General features: G+C 37.3%; 4 protein-coding genes across 5 annotated transcripts; 1 reads left to right on the top strand and 3 right to left on the bottom strand.

The window, feature by feature from the left end:
* Positions 1 to 852: 852 nt before the first annotated feature.
* On the top strand, positions 853 to 2,939 carry LOC105155228 (protein OXIDATIVE STRESS 3 LIKE 1-like). The gene is made up of 2 exons (XM_011071128.3): positions 853 to 1,570; positions 2,168 to 2,939. Exons 1-2 carry the CDS (start codon positions 1,248 to 1,250, stop codon positions 2,598 to 2,600), a joined length of 756 nt encoding a protein of 251 aa, XP_011069430.1. The 5' UTR covers positions 853 to 1,247; the 3' UTR covers positions 2,601 to 2,939.
* A 301-nt stretch (positions 2,940 to 3,240) lies between these two features.
* On the bottom strand, positions 3,241 to 10,107 carry LOC105155317 (uncharacterized). Its single transcript, XM_011071217.3, has 27 exons — positions 9,587 to 10,107; positions 9,127 to 9,265; positions 8,871 to 8,942; positions 8,702 to 8,773; positions 8,553 to 8,624; positions 8,345 to 8,416; positions 8,186 to 8,257; positions 8,015 to 8,086; positions 7,856 to 7,927; positions 7,709 to 7,777; positions 7,542 to 7,613; positions 7,357 to 7,428; positions 6,958 to 7,029; positions 6,691 to 6,762; positions 6,536 to 6,607; positions 6,377 to 6,448; positions 6,165 to 6,236; positions 5,997 to 6,068; positions 5,854 to 5,925; positions 5,702 to 5,773; positions 5,461 to 5,529; positions 5,295 to 5,366; positions 5,123 to 5,196; positions 4,907 to 5,035; positions 4,420 to 4,767; positions 3,949 to 4,319; positions 3,241 to 3,853 (listed from the first exon to the last, which is right to left on the bottom strand). Exons 1-27 carry the CDS (start codon positions 9,708 to 9,710, stop codon positions 3,482 to 3,484), a joined length of 2,991 nt encoding a protein of 996 aa, XP_011069519.2. The 5' UTR covers positions 9,711 to 10,107; the 3' UTR covers positions 3,241 to 3,481.
* A 3,111-nt stretch (positions 10,108 to 13,218) lies between these two features.
* Positions 13,219 to 15,016, bottom strand: LOC105180349 (uncharacterized). The gene is made up of 2 exons (XM_011071026.3): positions 14,786 to 15,016; positions 13,219 to 13,930 (listed from the first exon to the last, which is right to left on the bottom strand). Exons 1-2 carry the CDS (start codon positions 14,853 to 14,855, stop codon positions 13,323 to 13,325), a joined length of 678 nt encoding a protein of 225 aa, XP_011069328.1. The 5' UTR covers positions 14,856 to 15,016; the 3' UTR covers positions 13,219 to 13,322.
* Positions 15,017 to 15,488: 472 nt separating this feature from the next.
* Positions 15,489 to 23,848, bottom strand: LOC105180262 (F-box/LRR-repeat protein 15). Of its 2 annotated transcripts, none has more exons than XM_011103965.3 (17): positions 22,818 to 23,848; positions 21,997 to 22,180; positions 21,779 to 21,911; positions 21,588 to 21,687; positions 21,306 to 21,503; positions 20,959 to 21,229; positions 20,786 to 20,884; positions 20,601 to 20,689; positions 20,428 to 20,527; positions 20,143 to 20,313; positions 18,643 to 18,795; positions 18,240 to 18,400; positions 17,913 to 18,111; positions 17,256 to 17,722; positions 17,101 to 17,164; positions 16,011 to 16,097; positions 15,489 to 15,907 (listed from the first exon to the last, which is right to left on the bottom strand). In XM_011103965.3, exons 1-17 carry the CDS (start codon positions 23,321 to 23,323, stop codon positions 15,827 to 15,829), a joined length of 3,063 nt encoding a protein of 1,020 aa, XP_011102267.2. In that variant the 5' UTR covers positions 23,324 to 23,848; the 3' UTR covers positions 15,489 to 15,826. The 2 variants fall into 2 exon arrangements, with proteins under 2 accessions (XP_011102267.2, XP_020549941.2); XM_020694282.2 differs by having other exon boundaries at positions 18,643 to 18,690.
* Positions 23,849 to 24,395: the final 547 nt, after the last annotated feature.

The following is a 24,395-nucleotide window of genomic DNA, read 5'->3' as shown; positions in this document are numbered from 1 at the left end:
TTTTATCTAACTTCCAACATCATTGTTGCTGTTGCATTAGATGTTTGTACCTTTGGAGGGTTCAAACCCCAGACACAACACCTAATTCCCAACCATATATAAACACAGTAGTTTATGTGATTGATAATCATGGGTTGTTGATGAAGTTGGATAAGCACTAACCTGAGGAATTAATGAATACCCCAACCCCACCCCACATCTCAATTAATTGTTATCATCATCCTAATCAACATCAATCTTTCTTGTTTTGTGGTCCATTTGTTTACATGTCTCCCTGCAATCAACATATCAACTTCAAATCAGACTGTATTAACTATCTTCTTTTTTCTCTCACTCACTCTTTGTGTGTGTGTGTATATATATATATAATATATAGAAATATAGATAGGATAGGAGGAGTGAGCATGCAGTATATTATGTGTGTGTGAAAGAGTGAGTGAAGGAAGCATGGGTTTTGTTTTTGTTGGAGAAGACGAAGAAATGATTTCTGTAGTGTGTGTGTGTGTTTGTGTTGAGCGGGTAAGCAGCAATTAATATTGGGATGATAATTAGGAGGGGGGATTGGATTGGATGATAGGTGGTAATATCAAGCAAGGGGTCGTGTCGGTTCAGACACCTTCTCACCCTCCTAACCTTTTTTCTTACATTATCATCATAAATTATATTACACAACAGAAATATGTTTTAACAAATTAATACAAACACCCATCCTTAAATATATTCATTTCTGTTTAACTTTTACCTTAAAACTTCTCCTCAAAACCAATAAATTTGCAACCAGTGGATGAGGCCTTTCACTCAGGATAAGACCTAACAACTCCTTTATCTATCCCCATATATATATATATATATATATATATAAATGTCCATCCAATTCCACACACAGTAGAGTATTCAATTCAATCCTTCTCCCATTAACTTTCCCTTCTTTTGTCGTTTAAGATCCAACATCAAAACCAAACAATTCTTCTTGCAGTTGCATAGTTTATAACACTAATTCCACCAATGATCCATCTCCCCAAATATATAAATATGCTTCATTATTAACCCCATTTCTTATTTCTGCAATTACATCTCATCTCATTTCTATGCTGAAATTGCGGTTTTATTCGCAAGAACCCTTTTCTTGAAATTGTTATTTCTTCATCATCTTCCATCCCTTCTCCTTACTTTCTTGAAAACATTATACAGAGTGTTATACGTATATACCACTATATTCTTCCCTTTTTTTTTTCCCTTTAGTTCAAATGAAAATCTCCACAAGAACTATGGAAAAGGGTGGGATTGAAGGTGGTGGATGTTTGGATGGTACGGCGTATGTGGATGAGATTTGCGTAGGAGATGGAAGGTTTTTGATGAGGAAAAAGGTTGTTTTTAAGGATGTTGAGAAGGAGGAAGAAACGGGCTTGGTCAAGAATGTTTGTTTTTCAGATGAATCATCTTCTATAGGAAAAAACAGCGATGTCTCCGAGAATTCAATGGAGAATTCAGGTGATGGTGAAGAGGTTCAGAGTTCATATAAAGGGGCACTAGATGCCATGGAAGCCTTGGAGGAAGTTTTGCCTATAAGGTTTGTATTTTCCGTTTTCTATCTCTTTAAAAAAAAAAAAAAAAAAAACCTTTCTTAACCCTGATTTTGCTGGATTTTATTTTTCTTGTGATTATAAGTATTGTGGATAATGAAATTTTTTTATGGATTTCTTTGCTTTGACTTTCACACTCTTGTTGGATCAAAAGATCATATTGCAATTATTCTTTTCTAGTCCATTCAATTTGTGATTATGCACTGAAATAATTATCATGATCTTGATCATTTCAATTTTTGCTCAAACAAAGAATGGACAGTTATGACGAGTGATGAGCTATAATACGTTGTAGGATTTATTTCTTCCTCGTGTAGTTATGTCTGAGGCCATGTTTAGGATTCCCATATCTGGAAGGCAGAACAAGATTTTGATGGGACAACAGGGTTCATTCTTAGGAAGTTCAACACATCCTGGGACGCTAGGTTTAACAATTATAACAATCCACAGAGTAGATGAATACGTATGACATAATCTCATACATCAATGAACGTGAATGTTCTAGAGTCTTGTTTGCTGACTCTAGCTATAGTTTGCTCAACATCATTTTTTCAGAAACCTCACAAACCGAAGCACCAATGCAGGAGGGGCATCTCAAGGTTCTACAATGGGAGATCCAAGTCATTTACAACCTTATCCGACTCATCATCTTTATCCTCTATAAAGGACCTTGCCAAGCCAGAAGACGCATACATGAGGCGACGCAGGAACCTGCTGGCTTGCAGCCTCAACTGGGACAAGAATCGCAGTTGTTCCCCACTGAGAAGCAACGGTGGTGGGATATCAAAAAGAATGACTGGCTCGCCCCGGACAACATTGGCTTTGGCTGTAGCCATGAGCAATTCTGACATAGATACGCAGGGTGGAGAATGCAATTCTCCTGGATCATTGTGGGTGTCTTCTCGAAGGAGGAACTTTCCTGTCTGGAGATCATTGTCTTATGCTCATCTGCAGCCGTGTGCTTCAGTTGCCAGCACTTGTACAGACTCAAATCAGTCAACTACAGAGACATCTTGAGGGATGTTCATTGAGGTATTTGAGTTTGGTTATGAAGATCATCTCTATTTGACATCCACATATGTGATGGCAATGGAGAGTATCGTGATTATCATCATGATATTATTAGATGTTGTGACGGTACATGTAAATTCAAGAATAATAGGTCTAGTTGGATATTTCTAGCAAGAGTCACTGACATCAAATCTAGATAAGTACTAGTCAATATTATTGGATTATTGGCTGAATGTTTGAACTACAATGCAACTGACATGTGCAGTTGAAGTTTTTTGGTCTGGTCAGAATGAAAATGTTGAATTCCAGAGGCTGAAATTGAATTGAATTCAGCCAAAAACTCAATGACTGAATTTTATTCTGGGCTGCAAGATGAGATTGATGTAAATTGGACATGGGGCCACTGGGCCAGAACATAACAGACCATAGCCAAGTTTGCAACATAGAACATTGCATTCTAAGATCCATCACATTTCAGAGTATTATCTCCCATGGTAAAAAGGACACTGAGAAAAGGAGATACCAAGGAGATAAAGAAGACAGTCTTCAAACAAGACTACAGAAACTGAGAAACTAAGGTCCACAAGGAATTATTGATATGTGCAAAATGTAGCCCCCCAGCTAACCTAAGAGTACGAGCCAAAAATCTCGAAGGCAGCTCATTTGTGGTCCCTTTAACCCTTAGCACCGTTCCAATAATTACAAACAGTACAAAAATACCATATAAATTTGGATTGCAATCAATGCTATGCCCAAAAGGGCCAAATCCTGTTCAGTCTTGCAGCTTACCTAGTACATCGATTTGTGCCACTTTCTTTCCTACAAAGCACACCACTCTTGTTCTTATTTTCTTGAACATTCTTAGGGTTCTTGTCTAGTTTCTTACATCATGAGACACTATTTTGAGAGATCACTTCTCCAAATTTGAGGAAGAGTTGAGCATCTGAGGTGCTCATGGATGAGCAATTGACCAGGTGAGGAGTCTTTAGATTTGCATACTCATCGACATAACACTGGATTTTGGATGACGGAAGTGGAGCGGGTAGTATAGGGGCGAGTGTTTTAGATTCTGGAGGTGGCTTGAGAGTTCCGAGAACTCGGACAACTTCGTGCATCGTTGGCCTATCCAGTGGCTGCTTCTTCGTGCACAGAAGAGCCAGCTGAAACACCTTCTTGACTTCTCCAAGATCTTTACATGTTTCCGAGATCTCAGGATCAACTGTGTCCATCACTGAATTGTTTGCCGCCTTGGTTAAGATCTGCAACGAAAAGACAAACACATATCTCAGGTAACAGAGTATAAAAAATGAAAACATCACTGACAATTAATGTAAAGCACAATTATAAAACTGACCAGATGATGGAGATTAGATTCATTATCCACAGGCTTCCTTCCAGTAAGCAACTCCAAAAGAACAATTCCATAGCTGTAGACATCAGACTTCTCTGTCAGACGAGAAGTACGAGCGTATTCAGGATCAATGTAGCCAATTGTTCCCATCAAATAAGTAGAAGTATGAGTTTTGGATGTGCATAAGCTCTTGGCAATGCCAAAATCAGTAAGATGCGCCTCGTAATCTTTGTCCAGTAAAATGTTGGATGACTTCACATCCCTATGGATTATGCGTGGGCTACAATCATGGTGCAGATATGCCAGCCCCTGTGCGGCACCCAGTGCTATATGCAGACGAGTTTCCCAGTCGAGCTTTTTCTTTTTTGTAGTTCCTGGAAATCAACCAAAATTTTGTTCAATTAGTGTCATGGGAAAAGAAGCATGTTCTAGCTTTTGATCAACAAATAGAGACTACATGCAAAATGGATTTACCATGAAGGAGATCCCAGAGGCTGCCGTTTTCCATGTAATCATAAAACAGAAGATTTCCAGATTGTGAAAGGGAGTATCCTTGAAGACTGACTAGGTTGCGATGTTTAATACTCCCAACTGTCTCCAGTTCTGTCTCGAATTCTTTCAGGCACTGTGGGTAGTGAGAGTACAGTTTCTTGATAGCCACAGGCCTGCAGTTCTTGAGAATACATTTATAAACCGTGCTTGATGCCCCATAACCGATTATGTATTTTTCACTCAGATTTTCAGTCATTCTCATAATGTCTTCATACACATGAAGTGCCATATTCATGTGAAGGATGACAAGCTTCGGAGACGAATAAGTAACTGTCAGATGAAACATGAAACCATAAGAAGATATTTTAGCTTAATTTTTGTTCCATGTATTTAACAAATTGTCTAACAGACCTAGACATAAGAGCATTAAAACAAAGTAAAGTTGAAAACTCTTAAGGAGATAACAGACCCGGTTTTTTAAGTGCCCCATCCATAATTGATTTTGGATTGTGCGGCCGGCAAGCTGCAATTAAGATCATAAGCAGAATAGCCAATGCACCCAGAGCTATTCCGAGTATTGCTGCTTTAGAAATCGAAACTGCGTGCATACAAGTAAATGGTGAACACAAAGATTAGCATCTATCAGTTTGTGCAAGCACTTTGATCAGATTTTACACAGACTTACCTCTCTCAGCTGGGCGAGGCTGATGGCATGAAGAGCCCAGCCAATAGCCACAAAGACCTGGATTGCCTATGAAACTGAAATGGAAAGAAAGACTTGAGCAAAATGGACTAAATGATACAGCAAATAAATAAACAGGATAACCAATAACAGAGGGAATTCAAGAAAATCTAACCTGTCTGGTGAAAACCTTGAGAAGTTATTTCCTGTAGGAATATATCCAACAAGATTGTTGTACGATACATTCCTATAATAACATAAGATTAGACTAGCAGAAACAATAGTTATAGTGCGGCTTCATATTTCACAACTTAAACATAGTTTTGAAACGGGGAACCTACAGCACTGTAAGACTGAGGCAATTGGCAAGTGACATCACATCACCCGATATATTGTTGTTTTCCAGCTTCCTGCCAATGATTTGCAAAATTCTCAATTATATTGTTGATGATCCAATTCATTCTGCAAAATTCTCAATTATATTGTTGTTACTTGAAATTATGAAAGCCTCCATCAAATTACCATAGACACATGCACATATAAACAGGGAGATAGAGAGAGAGAGAGAGAGAGAGCTCATACAGCAAAAAGACATTTTGAAGCTGGCCAAGTTCCTGAGGAATGGGACCCGAGAGGCGGTTATTTGAAAGATCTCTGCACAGAAAATATACCATTCAAAATGGTTGCAACTTGCTTTGTAAAGAAAAGATCAAGCATGTCGTTGGTTTCCTTACATCTCCATAACGCTTCTCAAGTTGCCAAACTCAGCAGGTATGACTCCAGACAAATCATTATTGCTTAAATTACTGTTGAATGGCTGAATACAGTGAGATACAACCAATGTGGCATCAATGAAATCAAGATACAAAGAACTCACAGTTTCAGGAGATGTTCCAAGTCACCAAGAGGGGAAGGGATATAACCACTGATCCTATTATTTGAGAGGTCTCTGATCCAACGAAACAAGGAAACGAGCATTACTATTATGGTCTAGGAATATATTACAACAGGATTAACTATTAGCAAGCAAATCTTAAGCACTTACAAAGTATCCAAATTACCAATACGTGATAGCTCGATAGGAATGGGGCCCTGGAGATTGTTCGAGGATAGGTTCCTACAGGTTTTTATTAAAAGAACAATATAAAATTATCTGCATTTAGATTCGTGCATTTGGAGCCAAGAAACTAGTTTTAACCCAAAGGCATGGAGCATAGAGCATACTCTGAATTAACTAGAAAACAGGGAGGCACTTACAGATAAGTCATGCTTTCCAGCTTCTGAAATGCCAGGGGAACAGTTCCATTCAACTTGTTTCCATGCACATTGCTGCTTCGGAAACATTACATAAATAATAGATCCCAAAATATAATTTTTTTTTAATATAAAAAATACAGGAGGACATTAGATTCTCACAGGCTATTCAGATTTGTACAAGAGCTAAGATTATCTGGTATAGGTCCCTCTAAGTGGTTGTTTGCAACATTTCTGCAAGTACGAGCAAAGCAACTTGACTTTGCAGATCCATAAATGTTAATTAGAGACATAACTTTGTGAACTCAAAAAATTACAGGTCAAACAGATCTGTGAGCTTCCCGAGTTCTGGCGGAATATGCCCAGTGAGCTGATTATCATTCAATTCCCTAGAAAAAGAAAGAAGAGGACATCAGAATTCATGATTGGCAAACAACTTACTCTATCCCACAACTCGTCAAAATGATGGACAAAATCAGCCTTAAATTAACTCAAAATATAAAGCAGAGAAGTATTTTCTTCGAAAAAATAACTTGTGGAATTCATCATGGATTAAATTGGAGGGGGAGGGCAAAGATTTATACAGATAATGGAGCTTTGTCATATTTCCAAGCTCAGCAGGAATGGGCCCAGTTAGCTTGTTACCATGAAGATACCTGCAGAGATGGTCAGAGGTAAATAAACAACACAAGTGCTAATTCTTAATAGATAAGTGTTCCATAGCTCAAAATTTGTGCAGAAAGATCATCAAATTCTAATGTGCAGGTAACAAACTCAAACATCGTATAACTCAGAAATCATCTCAGAGAAAAAAAACAAGTCTACAAAAAAAACAATACCTTCCTCAGTTCCCAAAACACAAGTTCTAGAATTAACACGTAAATCATCTTACTAGACAGAGTTCCATAACCCAAACATAGTGCAAGATGGTAATGGAAGTTCGATAACATTTATATGAGCACTTGTCTGATCATGCTACTTACAATTTCTCCGTGTATGTTAAATTTCCAAGAATTGGTGGGATTGTTCCACTCAACAAGTTATAGCTTAGATCTCTGAAAAGAACAAAAATTTTCAAGGACAACGGCGGTTAGAGACAATATTAAATTTCAAACTTAATTTTCGGGAATTCAATGCCACAATGTAAAATACACATAAGAGCACTTACAACACTGCAAGTGCTTGCATCAAGCCAATAACTGATGGGATTTGCCCAGAAAAGCGGTTGTTCTGTAGGGACCTAAAGTTGCACCACGGTATATTTGGAATCAATTACAGAATTCAGCTTCAAGTACGTCATGGCGCTTAGGTGGAAAAGATAGAAGAAACACTTACAATGTTGCAACTTGGAGAAATCCAATATTGAAGGGAATCTCACCAGTAAAATTGTTATATGACAAATCCCTATCAACACAGAATATTATTAACTTCACCATGCCGATTATTTCTTAATACAATATTTGCTGTTGGTTAGATACGTACAGAACCTGGAAGGCAGTGCAGTTGCCAATATTATCAGGAATCGAACCACTCAAGCTATTATTTCTAACGTCACTGCAACAGGGCATCCGGAAGTTGGAATCAGGAAATGCTTTGAATGCATGACCTTAGGAGTTTTAAGTGTGGTGATTGGAAACTTACAAGTACCACAAGCCAGTTAGTTGACACATATCAGGAGAGAGTGTACCTTGTAGGTTGTTCCCCCTCAACCCCCTAAGCAAAGAGCAAAATGTTATGAGGATCACGCTCAATCAGTTCCCGATTCCATGTTGGAATGACAGAGCTAAATTTAAGAAAATTAGTCTAACTCACAGGTATTGCAGAACTTCATTCCAGTATAATAGCCTTGGTATTTCTCCACTCAGCTTGTTCTGAGCCAAGTCCCTAGAGCAATGAATTTGGAAGTACTTTATCTCAAATTGTTCATTCTCACAATATAATCCAATTAAGTGCAATACCGACAGTACTCACAGAATTTTCAAGTTAGGAATCTGAGAGAGTGTTGAGGGGATTGGACCAATTAACTTGTTATTTTTCAAAATCCTGTCAAGAGCAGTAAATACATAACTAGTACATAAACAAGAATGGCAATGGCAAGGATTATTTATCACCAAAAGAGTGTAATAAATTAATAATCAACAAATAATAGCAAGATAAGTGCACTTTGCTTTTAACTTACAAATTCTCAAGTTGCTTCAACTTTGACACTGAGAAGGGAATATCTCCATAGAGCTCATTGAATGATAAATCCCTGTGCAATAAAGATAATCTCAACTACTCTGATGATATACTCGTTATTCAGTATTGCTGACACAAATAATAACGTACAAGCTTTCCAGAGCTGAGCAGTCCCCAATCTCATCTGGAATCTGTCCGGAGAGCCTATTCCCCCTCAAGTCACTGGTTGGGTACATACACACAAGAATCATATCATATTAGAGACCGAACACTAAGTATAAAATATATAACTGAACTTGAAAACAAAATGTGAATTTACATAGAGACAAGGCCTTTAAGATGTCCGAATGCAGGTGAAATTTCCCCATCAAGATTCAAACCTGAAAGATTACTGTAAAAGTTGGTGCATAAGTACACATATTGAGGGAAATATCAGACAATGAACAACCGAACATCAAGAAAGTCAATTGAGCAGCAAAGACTACATTATGTAGTTGCATAATCGGTAGAAGTACCGTTTATGAACAGCTAAACCGATGGAAATCTTTGGAGGGGGGGGATAGTTAGAACCTTACAGTGCAACCACATTGAAGGTGACGTTATCACAAGTGATCCCTCTCCACACACAATAATCTGAAGATGGAGTGTCAGTCCAGTCATACAACACATTATCCACATCTCTAAACGACTTCTTCACCTCTAGCAAAATCGCCCCTTTTCTCCAAATAAATAGCAAAAATCAAAGAGGAAAAAAGATAGATACATCAGTACCAAGAATCTAGTGTTTCTGTAGTTTGACTAAAAAAAAAATCTGAAAGTTCAATGCTTGAACAGAAATTGGTTGCTAATAAGACAAAACAAAAGGTTTAGCACAGAGAATGACGTGATTATGTAATAAGGACAAACAAAAAGAAAGCTTTAAAAAGTTAAACAGTAATTAAATGATTAAAATACGAAACTCCAAGTCTACGCTCTAAATAAACCAAGAATGATGACCCATGTTCTAGAAGGCCAAAACGAAACCACAACACTCACCATCATCACTATCCACAGAAGCAGAGTTCAAGAACACTACCAGAAATCCAACAAGAACATATTGTTTCAAACAATTAGCCATAGCCCACTTCTCATATACCAGCTTGCAGTACATCTCAACCATAAACGAGAGAGAACTTAATACATTAAGCCTCAGCCTGCTGGAAAGGACAAACTGAAGTACATTTAAAAAGAGAAGTTGGAAATGGTGATGGGAAGGGTTTGAAAAGGCGAAAGCTGCTAGACTAGCATCAGAGGATGAAGAAGTCTTGGATTCACCGACATGGATGAAAGTGAAAGAAAGAAAAAGAAGATAAGGAATATAAATACAAATACTCTTAAGATTGTGGGAAAATGTGACCAGGGAAGAGAGCAGGCTCTGGCTTTGTAATGTTCAATCACATCGTTCACCAGAGAGCCTTGCAGTGCTGTGAGAGAGAGAGAGAAGAAATAAATGGTATAAATACTGCATGTAAGTAAATGTAGAGAGAGAAACGCATATGTGGAATTGGAGAGAGAATGGAGAATTATTTGAAGAGGGAAAAAGTTAAAAGACCATCTGCCAAGTTCTGATACCAGCCCGCTGCAACATTACATTACAGCTCTCACTTGACAGCTTTCTCTCTCATTAGTATTACCACACTTTCTCTCTCCATACATATATACAGATGAGTATCTCTAAATGTGCAATTCCCCCACCAAAAAGAAAAAAAGAATCTCCACACATATAAATCTAAAGGGCGCATCCAAATTTTATCCAAATTAAATCTTTTTCCAGTTTTCTGTGCTTTACTGAATCACACAGTACACTGCTTCCTCTCCATACATACATATATACATATAGTTACATGCATATCCATAATTGTATCTAAACATAAAGGGTGCCTCAAAATGTCATAAAAATTGCATCTTCTCTTAATTTGGTGATCCTGCAACCCATACCAAGTCGCTGTCTTTGCATGGAGAGGAGAGCTCAAGAAAGCAACCCTTTCTTTAGTTGACAACAAAACACTTTTTCTTCTCTTTAACCAAATTACCAATATTCTTGGTGCATCATGTTACTTTCATATATCCTATAAATTAAATATAGCTGCCAATTTGCATTCCTTAAAATTCTTCTGCATTTCCCATATATTGCTGCAGTTTCTGTTTTACTTGGACTGAATTTTCAATGATGCTTTACTCTCTCTATATACAGTACCTTTGAAATGTACTAATGGATTCTTGCATAATTTGTTTTAGTCCTATGTAATATTATAAGAAAATGTTGGTATACAGAATCAGCTGTCAAAATTCTGATTCAAATTAGATTTTAAGAAAATTGTACTTTTGATTCTACACAATAGATGGTATTATATTTTTTATCCCATAGTTTGTTTACGGGCTTAGCATATGTCCTATAGAATAAAAAATTGTAATATTTTTTGTCTCACAGGATAAAATTGTAGCATATTTGATCTTATAAGATAAATTCTGTAGATTTCTTGTCCCAAATACGACAATTTTTTAACTTATGAAATCAAATGTATTAAGCTTATAACTTGTAGGACCAAAAATATAAATTTTATTATAAAAAAATATTGGTATACAATAATGACATATCAAGTGCATTGTTTTGTATATGCCCGGCTTAATTAAAAGATAGAGAAACGAGGAAAAGAAAATTTGATAATCATAACAAAAGAAGATTGAAAATTACAAACGTACTAAATAACTTTGAACTTTCTAGGTAATAACAAATGATTTATATGGAAAAAGAGGAATTTTTATTTGATTGAGAAAAATGAAATTTGGAAGAATAAAAGGGATATGAATGTGGATTGGGAAAATAAATAATAGAGCATTGGAAAAGAAAAACATCCATAAATAACAACATGCATCATTTGTGGTCGTGCATATATATAAAATTAATTTCGTTTTACACATGCATTGGATATGTGGTCTCAAACAATGCTTGCCGGATTCAGGCAACAATATATAAATGTAATCTTTTTGTAATGATAAATTTAGTAAAAGGTAGTAATCACAGAATATTTAGTATACCTTTATGCCAGATGTAATTGAATATTTGGACTCCAATTGTATATATACCCAAATTCGCATATGGGCATTGTAGAATTTGCAAATTTTTTACATTTAATTTTGTCAATCATCTTAACATCTATATACTTTTACTACTAAGTTACAAGAAACTTAATTTACTATTGTTGAAATTTCATACAAAATTCAAAAGATCACAAATGATGTTGAGTATTCAATTATTGTATTAATGTGCTATCTAATTCCACCAATATGTTTGTAGCTTCATAATTGATACTTACTTAGGTAATGAAATAAATTTCGACAGATATTAATAAATGTCGCAATTTTCAACCTTGGGGCTATGGACTATTGACTATTGAACATTGACCCTTCATTCATTAAAATCACATTTTATTCTCCAATACAAATGCAAAAAACTACCCAAAAATAAGAAAATAATATGTTAAGAATTATAATAGACGGATGAAAATAATCAAATTTTTGGGATATATATATGAAATTAAAAAAAAAATATATATATATATAGAAAGAGAGAGAGAGAGACTCATTTACAGCAGTCAATATCGGATGAGATAGAGGTGATATATGTGGCTTTCGAAATAAAAAGGGAGAAGGCCCCACAAAAAGGATGAAATTGCAATACGACCCCGAAACTTTTCAATCCTACCGTCAGACGAAAGTTACCTTAGCAACTTTGCATACCTCGGGAAGGCCACTTGTCCATTCATTCACTCTGACATTAATAATACTGAAACAGTAGTGTGGGGCTTACATTTCTCCAAAAGCCTGACACTTTTGACGGACACCTTAACGCCGTTAGTGCCCCTGTCCCTGCAGTTCCTTTCAGTGCCCCATTGCCTGTCCCACGACTTTAAAGAATGTCCCCAATTACGTTATAACTCTCAATCACTGTTTACAAATATTTCTCAGAAGCTTTTGTTCTTCTAAATAACTAAGAATATAGATGTCACAAATGATATTATGAATTTGGTTGCATTGCTTCTACATTTATAATTACTGGATCGACAAAGATTCTGCTGTATGATATTGTTATGTGATCTTAGTATCTACATTCTACCAACACCTGGACTAAGCTTTTCTTACTATAAGAATCAACCACCGCACTACTGATTCAATTCTTGGATAGAGGTGCAAATATGTTAATAAATTGTGTGACATTGGGCCTAATCATATGTAGAGCCCATCAAAACAAGTGACCCACCACGTGTTTAAGTTGTATATAATATCTATATAGATCAACCAATTCTCTTAATATTATTTATTTTAGGGAATTAATTGGCTCTATTTTTTTTTTACTATATCTGAAAAAAGAATCATGCTGGTTGGGGGATAGACTAGGGCCCAGTATCACATGCAAATCATTTTTGCACGAAAATGGCTCCAACAACATATGCTCCCACTCACGTGCCCATTTAATGTCTCAATTTCACATTTTCTTTTTATATGTTTAAAAATATCTACGTATATAAAAAATAATAAGCGTCAATTCTTCTGTACCCATGAACATAGCCCAAAAGAAGGCCCAATTCTTCTACCGTAGCCTACTACGAAATCAAGAAAAGGTCATGTATCCAATCCAAGATTTTGAAATCAAGCAAGCTGTTCCCACAAGTATAGTATACCAAAAGCGGCTTACTTAACAAGCCAATGCACAGTCCATTACAAACCAAAATCAAACTCTGAATGCATAATAAGCCAATGCAATCAAACCAGCCACTGCAATAGGCCTAAGACTAAGGTTTCTGGACAAAGCAACAGCACCACTACAAGCATCATTAGCACCGCTGAAGCATCCAGGCCGGGTTATCTTGGCAGCGCCTCCTTCCGGGACGAAGCTGCTGTTTGATTTCCCACTACTAAACAGCACACACCAGAAATACGGAGCACCACCATCCGAGCCACTCACAGCAGCACCCATCTCCGAATGATTCTTGCTATGGACTATTTCTAGGCTCTTTTCGTTTTTCATCAGAATCTCTGAAAATGCTTCTGATGGCTTCACGTACTTGGACTGGCATCCAAGTAGACGGCCCGTGATTGGAGCAAGGGTGGAGACCTCTACACCACAGTTGGGCGCAAATGTTTCAGCAAACTCGGAATCAGCAGGTCTCTTGGCTTTCGGCCCACCCACAACGCTGCAATCGCCCTGGAACGCCTTTATGTACTGGAGAGCAATACATGCCAGGCCTGGGTTGCTGTACAAGCCTGACGATTTACTTGCAGTCCGATTAGCATTAATTGCGGCAACAAGCTCGTCAGCAGGGTTGTCCGTAACTTTATCTACATTCCAACAGCAAATTAATGTGGTTCTATCAAACTCCATGTTCACTACATAAATGCCACCACCAACACGCAAAGGAACAAAATGGAACTAGTACATGAACTAATAAAGACTAAAGCATGTCCTTGCACAATAATGTGTTTGTATTGATTCTGACAGCATCACCTAACAAAGACTATACCATTATATGTGTAATCACACCTACCGTTTCTAGTCCACAGGGAGTGTTTTGTGGTATTAAGATCTCGAACACCAATTACGAAGTTGCAATAATTGGAGCCCAGAAGCTATACACAAGACTAGTGAAAAGTTTTAAAGCAAGAATCGGAGCCAACAAAATCCCAAAAGATTTTCCTTTGCTAAGTAGAACTTATCCCAGATTTTGGTAATAAAAAAAACTGATCTGGGCATAGATATTTGAGATGGTTAACGACAAAACGAGATCCCAAATGAGAAAAATCTGCAGAAAGCATAGAAAATCCAATACCCATCTGGAGATCTATCTAGAAAACAATAAAAGAATTCAGACATAAGTTTACCCAAGCCACAATCTCTTATGCTATTCTACTTGCAAATGTGGAAAGAATCGAAATAATGCTCTACTTACAAAAGGAAACACCGACAAGGACCACCACAATACAATTAAACTTGAACTTCACAAAAACTGAGTGGCAATAAATGAGCACAATGAAAACCCAAGTTCATTAACTGAAACAAATCATATCCATCATGTTCCTCCAATTTTCATGTCCCTTTTTAGGACATTGCACTTGCAATTAAGCAGTTCGTATATGAAAATCAGGTTTAAGAGTTTCTTGAAAGAGAATATAAAAGTAGATAAGAAGGGATCTTACTTTGAACACTCGCGGAAACCGAGATGAAGAAAATGCAGAGAAGATAGAAGCGGGTCGTGTTTGTTGCCATAGGTGGAAATAAGAGACGAGAAAGAGAGAGAAGTTGCTGTAAAAGCAAGGAACAGTAGTTGTCGCAGTTTCTGTCTGCTTCAATCTCATGGTCGTAGTTATTAACTAAAATAGGCAGCGGAGACGCAGCCGCTTAACAGTTTGCTCCCTCAAGTTCATGAAAATTTAGGTTTGCATCAGAAAAAAGTGACAATTTGCAAGGCGTTCCTCAACTGTATGACGCAATAATTTCATTTTAATAATAACAATATAATTATGTAAGGTATTCAGCACAGGCTGGAAAATGTTTGATCTTTTGACTAACTTATACTTCAGAATTCAGATATTACTTTGGGCATTTGATGTCAATTCATGAAAAATGCCTCTGCCCAACTTTATATATTTCATTGGAATTTTAACGCCCTAAGACAATAACAAAAAGGGGACTGGCTCTGTTTTGAGCGATCATGTTCTGTTCTTCACGAACCCTTGTCATGTTATCTAGTGCAAGTAACAAACTTGAAATCTTTTGAAGCATTAGCATCATATGAAGGGTGGCTAGTATCTCGAATTTGACTTGCATTATTTGCTCCAGCTCTGGGCTACCAAGTTAAAAGCCGCAGTCAAAGCATATCAAAAGGTTACACTTACTACATACCAAGATCAAGAAAATTTATCAATAGGTCAATTTCACATAAATTCTGCTTTGGTACAACAGAGCCAACGTTCCCTACCATCTCACGGAACCCCCTACAGGTAGCTTATAGGCAGTAGTGAGCAGGCCTTCCTAAAAATGACATGCATAAGAGATATGCTGTGAAAACAATTTTTCCATATTTCTTACATCAGACAACCTATTTCAAGCACTAATAATTGAAACAAGAGTCGGTACACATTCACCATATACAAGAGAATGGTGCAAATGGTTCACATGCTGCTAGTTCTCTATAAATCCAAACAACTTGTTCAGCCAATGCTTCAACTTGATGAGCATCATGTTGGTGCTAAGCTGCTGAAGATGCGCTTCAAACTCGGGCATACTGCGCGAATCATTCCCATGCTCAATGGCGATATCTGTTAAGCGGAAAGAAAGATCATAAATAGAGAACATGTCCACTTTTACCTAGAACATTGAGGTTCGATGCAATATAATGATCACAAAATAATGAAGTCCTACCTTTGGACAGAACCGAATGTCAAGCGTCTCAAGCATGTTACATCCCATTATGGCTGCCTCCATAGCTTCCTCATTGATATTACAGGACTGGTAATCCCATATGTGCAAAACAAAGGATAAATAGGGTTAGAGGGCTACAAAAACAGGCGGCAAGTTCGACTGGTAAGTGACAAGGTTCAAAGAATAGTTACATTAAAGGCTCTATGCAACATCACAGAATTGGAAAGAGTACTTAAATCGTGGACTCCGATGTATATATAATTAATGATTACTCATAAAAATGTCCATTCACCCACTAGCTAAAGATATTTGTAGCAGCTCTAAATGCCTTTCAAATCTGAACTCCTATTATTGGTTTTTAACCATAAAGGGCGACTTCCTCTATATTACTCCTATATTGCGTGTATGTTATTCTGAAGGGGGGGGGGGGGCGGAGGACGGATTTGATGCTGCCCAAGGGGTAGGTGCTCGACTTCCGAACCATAAATCATACATTTTGAAGTGAACATTACACCACAATATTCGGATCAAAAGGTTCTAAAATGAGTTGGACATATGACCATTCCCGATGTTTCACATGCCCACCTATACAGAATAACACACCAAAAGATCAAGTAAATTGACTGGAGTCACATAAAAACTATGAAGCTCCAGAATGGATAAAATGAAATGTACTTGGGCGTACTGAGACTAGAGTCTCCACAGTCTTTACTGAAGCATGTTAATAACTCAATCAGCAAATTCTCAAAAAAATAGGAATCATGATGCAAGGATTTAATTCTCACAGCTGGTTTAGCCTGGTCTAAGAAAGCCTGTGCACTGCCTTGACTTTCAGAAACAGAGCAGAATAGACCACATATCCAAACTTCTGTAGTATCGCAATATTTACAACTCAAAAAAATATCAAACAGAAAAAAGCTGCAAGCATATTCAATAAAAATCTCAAATAGAACGATCAACCACAGCCACTCATAGAGATTAAGGAATTTTTGTGGTGCCTGGGCAGTTGGTTTACATGAACAGCAGTCCTTGCACACAAACACTTACCATATCAAATGTTACAATACTCTAAAATAAGGAGAAAAGATACCTGAAGAAAAAGACTGGTCAACCTTGGACAGTCGAGCGTCAATATTTCCAAGGAGTTGCAATTGCTTGACAAAGTAAGATAAACCACCATGAGGGAAGGACAATAAGTGCGTCACTATCACGCGTAACATGATTATATAGTGGGATAAAACATACCTTAAATTCAGAATAAACAAATTGCAACATGATATGTCAACTTCCTTCAAGTTCGAAGACAGAGAAAGGTTTAATGATGATAAATGGAAACATCTCGCTGTAGGAGGAATAACCACCTTCTTGATATTCGGACACCCAACACAGTTCAGGTTCTGCAACAACCGGTTGGCTTGGAATTGAGGCATGACGACATTTCCAAGAGAAGGTGATTCATGCGACCCATGAAAAGTGCTCGTGGCAGACAGCCTCTCAATTCGAGAACCCCAATCCAAGTCATGCATGTTGACACAACCATTCAAGCTGACATGAGTTAAATGTTGACAGCAAGCAAGCAACTCCTCTATTGCTGACTGGCAGAGTGTCCCGTAGGACAAGTCCAGTTCGCAGAGCACTGGGAGAGCATTGCCTTTGTAGAGAGGCTCCAAGGATGTATCACAAAGATACTTGCATGCTTGCAATTTTAGAACCTACAAAATCAGAAAAAAACACAAGTAGTCTTCATGCAGTCAACAACAACCAACTTCTCTCAATTTACCACCAGTGAACCTAGATTGTCCTGGATTTATACATACAAAACCAAAGGCATGAAAGAAACAGCAAAAGCACTTGGAGTGAATACTTCAAGTCCCAAATATCTAATGGAAACAGATAACACACCTTCAAATGAAAACAGGAGTCATAAACAGGCTGCAAATTAACCAAAAAGGTGTAGGATAGATCGAGGTAGGTCAAGCTTCGAAGGCAGTTCAAAGATGCAAGTCCATCAGCGCCAATGGAGGGGCATGACATTAATACCAAGGATTCAATAAGCGGGCATGATGATGTTGTAGCTGATAAACAATCATCCTTGAGTTGGCTGCACAAGCACCAATTGGAATTAACCAGTTAGACACAATGAAGAATAGACAATCAAGCATCGACTAAAATCTCACAGGAGATATTGCTAGTGACATGTGTTAAAGAATCAGTACAACCGAGAATCACCTGCAAAAAGATGCATCCAGAGATGCCAGAAGCGGGCATTCAATGAATGCCTCAGATAATACACCACATCCCTTCAATTCAAGAGAAACCATGCGTGGCGCTTCAATATGGAGTACATTTAATTTGGGACATATTCCCAAATTCAAGGACCTAAGACCAACCTGCAATTGAAATATAATCGATCCACAAGCATGATAAGTAAAAGTAACCAAGTACTATTCATCTCAAATGGTAGATGTTTAAGTTTACAGGAAAATTATAAATGAACAGATGCAAACAGGATATGGAAACAATTTCTGATAAAAAATCGAAAAAACATTTTTTTTATTAAAGGCAGCAATAAGATATAAATGATTCCAAACCCCATAGACGAGATAAGGAAGATAATATGATGGTCACTTACAGGTGAAAATGTTGCTCTCTCAAGATGATCACAACCATCTAATGATATCTGCTCAAGATAAGGGCAAGTGACATCAACGGAAGTTATTGCACGACAACCAGCAAGTGAAAGATTAACAAGAGAAGTACTGCAGAAGCTCACTGCTGTCAAGTTCTGTAAGTGCAATAGCTACTATTAGATATAATAACCATGATATACAACATCCCATGGAAAGACCAAGAATAGGAAAATATATCTTTTTACAAGAAAATGCCGAATGTGCGTATCACAAATGCAACCAAAAGAAGATAGCTAAGTATTATCAGAAAGGAATCGCACAACTATTGCAAGGTGGACGACCCAAAAGCAAACAAAGAGTGAAGCAGAAATAAAGTAATATCGGACTTTAGCATATGCGGACAACAGAAAGAGAAACAGCTAAACAATGACACCCTATGCAATACAATCCAGGGGGGAGGCTGCAAGCCAGTAATTTGGCACAAAACTGGCAGTTTGAGTGTCTGGAAAGGCAGTCCATAAGAGAGTAAAGCTACTCCATTGGGCATCAAATCTATGTATAATGTCAATGGATGTTGGCATATGAGCACCACAATAATCCTATACTTCCAGTGGAAATGATTAACGTGGGAAAGTTATAGTGATGGCTACTCTTCCACAAAAAAGTTAGACCGCGAGGATAAGAGAATTATTTGTCTTTTTTTCTTTTTTGCAGGAAAAAGGGAGACCTTTGAGCATGAAAGTACCCAGCATAACAGATAACCTGTGAATAACAGTACAGCAGTACCATAACTTTAGCAACCGAAAGAGATAATGCTACAGCTAACATCATTCCACAGAGAACCTGCCACTACAGTAGGGGCCATAGATGACAAATAGACCTGAAATAGGATCTGTTCATTCAGTATAAACTTCTCTGTGTCAGATTGGCCTCCACTTCAAGAAAGAATCCCCATAACGCATTCCAATTTAGAAATAAAGAGTTCCCTTGAACTTACAAAACAGGTTAAGATATGATTCTATGAATGCCCTGGGCACCAATATCACTTGAAGAGTAGGTCGGAAACAGTATCATTTCTCTTGCAGGTTTGACTTTTCCAGAAGCATAATATTCTTTCAGTTGTCAATTTACACTTTTTGTGTCTAAATTTTTTAATAGCCCAAGCATACCTGTCGTCCCCTTTTCTGATATCTGATGACTAAGAATGAAAGTAAAACTGAAGAATGCATATTACTATCCCATGAGACTAAAATATGTAAATCAGCTGTAGATAACCAGTGCTCCACATGGATAACAATAAATACTTTAAAATACTGAGGGGCCAATTTTTTTTTTTTTAAATGACCTCATTCAGCTTCTTCATAGTTATAAGAGGGTGGGTTGTATATTATTAGTACACAAAATTATTGCTCCTCATGATCAAGTTTGGCAAATTGATAGAAATTGCAAATATTAGAGAGGACATTACAGAAGTAATAGAGACAAGAATTACAGAGATGAACCTCGCAATTATCAAGCACCAATGATCTCAGTACAGGACAGCCTCCGGTGCTACTGAAAACTTCACAAATGGAATTTGTCAAAGATTCACATTCAGTAAGGTCTACTTCCTCCAAGCAATGGCATTGCAACTCTAACATGGTCAAACTTTCTTGCTTTTGCAAAAATAATTTCTGCAAGAACATTTTTGGGAAAATACTTATTCCCAGGTTTAACAATATAAATTGAAGGAAAATATAAACAGATCGGAGCAGGAGATTGATCAAAATATTGAAGAGATTGCATACTTTAAGGGCATTTGATGTAATACTGATTCTCTGGAGAGAAGGACAATTGGAAACAGTAATTGATGACAGCACACTGCTTCTTAAATTTAAATCAACAAATCTGCAAATATGCGAGTAAAGAATTACTCCCTGAAAAAAACATGTTAAGGCTTAGAGGCAAGATTAGGACATACTTGCGGCAGTGTACAAGCCTTATGTTCTTCAGGCGCTGAAGATCCAAAGACACTGATGTCAATAAACTGCAATTATCAAGCTCAAGAACCTAAAATACATATACAATAAATATCAGCAACTTCCAATGTAAATATTTATCTAACTTGCAAATTGCTGAAAAGCTCATGTAAGCATTAATTCAAACCTCTAGCATATAACTATGAGCTATAGCAGCCATAGAAGCCGATGTAATACCCTCACAACTGTGAAGCTTCAGAACTGTCAACATTGGCAGTCTCACGGACTCCCGAGGAGAAACACAAGTTAGATAAAACATACATATGCTATCAGTGAAAATGAATTAAAAAGAGATCTTACTTCAAGAGAGATGTTTTGGCAGTATGAAGCATCAAGAAAACGGAGATTTCCACAAGACATAGCTATTTCTCGTAGTGTCTCGTCACTAACGCATGAACAATTTGACATATCCAAGGATTCCAAGAGTGGGCATGATGTTGCTGCTGAACGAATTGCGGCATCCGAAAGCTTATGGCAAGAAGCTATATCAAGTTCATGCAAAAGCGGACAATTGAGAACAACGTGTGGCATACTACTCCGCTTTAGAGACAAGGTTTCAAGCTGTGGGCACCTGAGAAAGAACCATGATTTATAATATCATGGATGCATCAATAGAATTTTAAAATATGACTCGAAACAATTATCACCTGATGGAAACACGGAGCACACGGCATTTCACTATCTGAAGCTCATGCAATCTATCATGATAAATGGGTATTTCCTGAATGCCATTACCCAATGTAGTGTCATTCACTGTTAAAGTCCTCAACATATGGCAATCAGTTAGGGCTTGGAAAAAAGTTTCGCCTAACTGGCCTTTGCCCAAAGTCAAAACCTCAAGATTTCTGGGGCAAAATAATAAAAATCAGAAACATCCTAGAGGTTGCGAAGCTAAAAAATTTATTTAAAAGTATCAATATTTAAATTACCTTAATGAAGAGACTGCTTTCATTCCGAGTTGATGTATAGCAGGAGTACCATAAACATTTACTGCAGTAGCATTTGGATATCGTTGACACATGTCCTCAACTGAAAAAACCAAACAACTGATCAATGCTATGTAGCAGAAATCTATATCTGTGCATTAAATTATAGCACTGGAAATCGGTACTGTACTCACATTGTTGCACAGAGATGGGTCGATTCTCAAAATTCAAATAACGCCAGAAATCTTCATGAGAACTTGCATCCCTCCACTGTTTACAAACTCTTGCTGCATGACAAAGATCAACGTGATCCAAGAAAGAGAAGACCTACAGCACAAAACAATAGTAAGATCCAACTGAACTTCAAACAAATAAGAACTAGCAATTTCTTCTGATTGCAACATTTATGTACCATATGCAACAAGTCATCAGTAAGATCCATGCGAACTTCTAACGAGTCTCCCATTTTTAAGGAGTCACTATTTTTTCCAGCATCATCCCCAGCAATAGTAGAATCAGGCACAACCTCATCACCAATCTCCTCATGCACAGGAGCAAAGTAATGAATTTCATTTTCGAAACTAGTGCTCCAATCCCTGCACAAGAGAAGAATTACAACTAGGCTAGTGGCTTTCTGTAATAGGCAAGGGCCAAGGGCCATATCTCTGAGGAGAAAACTGACGGCAACACAAGAATTCCTGGCCTGTCCACCTGGTAGGGCATCCAGGACATACCGCCAGGCGGTCCAGAATATTTACACAAAGCTAAGAAATTATGCCATCTTGGAACACTCAATTTAGATCACTATCCATAGGTGGATCGAACAGTGTGATTCTTATGAGACGAAGAAAGTAGAGTAAGTGGCTTGCGAGGAGCAGAAAAAGACTTTCTAACCACTGGAAGAGGTTAGAAAGACAATTAACTGACAAGCTCAGAACCCCTGGAAAAGCCAAACAAACCTAAAAAGATTAGATTTCAGTTCAACTTGGTGATGGACAAAATAACTAGCTTCTTCCGTGTATATCTTTCTCATGCCTCATACTAATTTTGCAATAGAATAAGTTCCACCTATTACCAGTAGCCCAATGAGAGTCACAAGCTCAATCAGACAATGATAGGCAAGGAATGGAATTCACAACAACAGATCTTGTACGAGACTGTGCAATGGTAATACAGGCACATCCATGCAACAACACAGAGATACTCATAGTTATAGAAAGAAAGAAATCTCACAGAGAAAAAGAATGAACTTTTGGTCGTTTATTCTGAGTATCACCCAAGCAATTCTCTCTTCCCATAGCAATGGCTGTCGATGTTGAAGATGAAGGCTCATCACCCAACCCCAAATTCAAATTAACATCCACTTTCAGGCCCTGAATTTCACTACCACCAGTAGTGGGACATCTTGACTCCACGTCAGTTATCCGCTGCAAAAGATCATGGCTTTTCTCGCCATCAAAGTCAAACCTCTTGTTATTCTCCCTCCTGTTTGCTCTCTCATCATTCACTTGCGACCCAAACTCCTTCCCTTCACCACCAACATTGTCAAAAGCTTCCCAAAACCCTAACTTAGAATCATCATTCTCCATCTCCTCACCCTCATTTCCAAAAATGCCCTCTTTCATACGCTCTTCCCCCCTAATACAACAATATATATAATATGCGTCTTTACCAGTCTTAATATTATTATCTTCTTCTCCTTCTCCAAAGCAAAGAAAAGGAAAACAACAAATCTTCATACACACAAAACACACACACACACACACAAAGAAAAAAAAGAAAAAAGCAAAAAAGAAAAGAAGTACCAACTTTTTTCGCTAACCCCCGGAACTAATGATCTCACATACTTCACCAGAAAACCCCTAAATATTACCACAAAATCCACAAAACCCTAAAAAAGAAATTTAAAAGCAAAAGATTCAGCCTACGAAGAACACTAGGTGTTTATTTCTCCTTGTCCGATTTCACAATTGTCGAAAAATTGAGAAAAAGGTAAAAGAATAACAAAAAACAAAAATGTATACAAATAGAAACTGCATTCTCATGCTAAATAGATCGATCGGATGAATGACTGCAGTAGAGAAGCTCTTCACGTGAGGATTTCTTCTTCAGAAAGATCAGCGCCAATGGTGATTTTTGTTCTTCTCGTCTTTTCTATTTATCCTTTTTTTTTTTTTTCTGTCTCCTCCTTACTTCAGAAGCCTCTCTCTCTCTCTCTCTGCGCAGAAAGGCTTTTATCTTTTGTTTGTCCTCAGAATTGGAAATTTTATATGGAATTTTTCACAACGGATTTCTTTTTTATTCTGTCTGTGCATTGTGGTTGAGGAGCAAATCCAACGGCGTCGTCGTCTAGCCTTGACCAGTCAATTGGGCTTGAACTAGTCGGAAGCCCAAAATCTCCTCTAGCCCAACAAATTATAAGAATGGTAGTTTAACTAGCTTTGGGCCGGACCCACTAAGTAAAATTGCAAATTTACAATCATACACTATAATTAATTTTTTCTAGATTATAAAAAAATTAAATTAAATAACAAACATATTTTATTAGTGGAATTAAAACAAAATATATAATATTTTTAAAAAAGAATTAATATTTATTTTGGTTATTAGTGTCTTACTTATTCTACTAATTAACGTAAACATAAAAAACAATTTTGTCCAAATTTAATTAGATTAAGTATTTAAATATTAATTTTGACAAAAAAATAAAGTATAATTGGCTTGGTGGGCCACACAAGTGTAATTGTACTATGTTTGATGCATATTGCACACGCGCGCACACAATTGAGGAAAAGGGAGTGAGAGTGAGAT

The sequence above is a fragment of the Sesamum indicum genome, linkage group LG1 (genome assembly GCF_026168435.1).
Source record: "Sesamum indicum cultivar Baizhima isolate 11 linkage group LG1, ASM2616843v1, whole genome shotgun sequence".
In the NCBI taxonomy this organism is placed as follows: Eukaryota; Viridiplantae; Streptophyta; class Magnoliopsida; order Lamiales; family Pedaliaceae; genus Sesamum; species Sesamum indicum.
This window is presented reverse-complemented; position numbering and strand designations above follow the sequence as displayed.

What these genes read in the sequence shown, in the direction of transcription:
- LOC105155228 (XM_011071128.3), top strand. Translation starts at nt 1,248, where the DNA reads ATGAAAATCTCCACAAGAACTATGGAAAAGGGTGGGATTGAAGGTGGT. An exon ending in GAGGAAGTTTTGCCTATAAG is followed by an intron (nt 1,571 to 2,167) that starts GTTTGTATTTTC and finishes GCACCAATGCAG; the next exon opens with GAGGGGCATCTCAAGGTTCT.
- LOC105155317 (XM_011071217.3), bottom strand. Translation starts at nt 9,710, where the DNA reads ATGGTTGAGATGTACTGCAAGCTGGTATATGAGAAGTGGGCTATGGCT. An exon ending in TCAAGGTTTTCACCAGACAG is followed by an intron (nt 5,197 to 5,294) that starts GTTAGATTTTCT and finishes TTTCCATTTCAG; the next exon opens with TTTCATAGGCAATCCAGGTC. An exon ending in AATCTAATCTCCATCATCTG is followed by an intron (nt 3,854 to 3,948) that starts GTCAGTTTTATA and finishes TTTTCGTTGCAG; the next exon opens with ATCTTAACCAAGGCGGCAAA.
- LOC105180349 (XM_011071026.3), bottom strand. Translation starts at nt 14,855, where the DNA reads ATGGCAACAAACACGACCCGCTTCTATCTTCTCTGCATTTTCTTCATC. An exon ending in GGTTTCCGCGAGTGTTCAAA is followed by an intron (nt 13,931 to 14,785) that starts GTAAGATCCCTT and finishes GTTGGAATGTAG; the next exon opens with ATAAAGTTACGGACAACCCT.
- LOC105180262 (XM_011103965.3), bottom strand. Translation starts at nt 23,323, where the DNA reads ATGAAGATTTGTTGTTTTCCTTTTCTTTGCTTTGGAGAAGGAGAAGAA. An exon ending in TTACATCAAATGCCCTTAAA is followed by an intron (nt 20,314 to 20,427) that starts GTATGCAATCTC and finishes ATGTTCTTGCAG; the next exon opens with AAATTATTTTTGCAAAAGCA. An exon ending in AGAGAGCAACATTTTCACCT is followed by an intron (nt 18,401 to 18,642) that starts GTAAGTGACCAT and finishes TTTCAATTGCAG; the next exon opens with GTTGGTCTTAGGTCCTTGAA.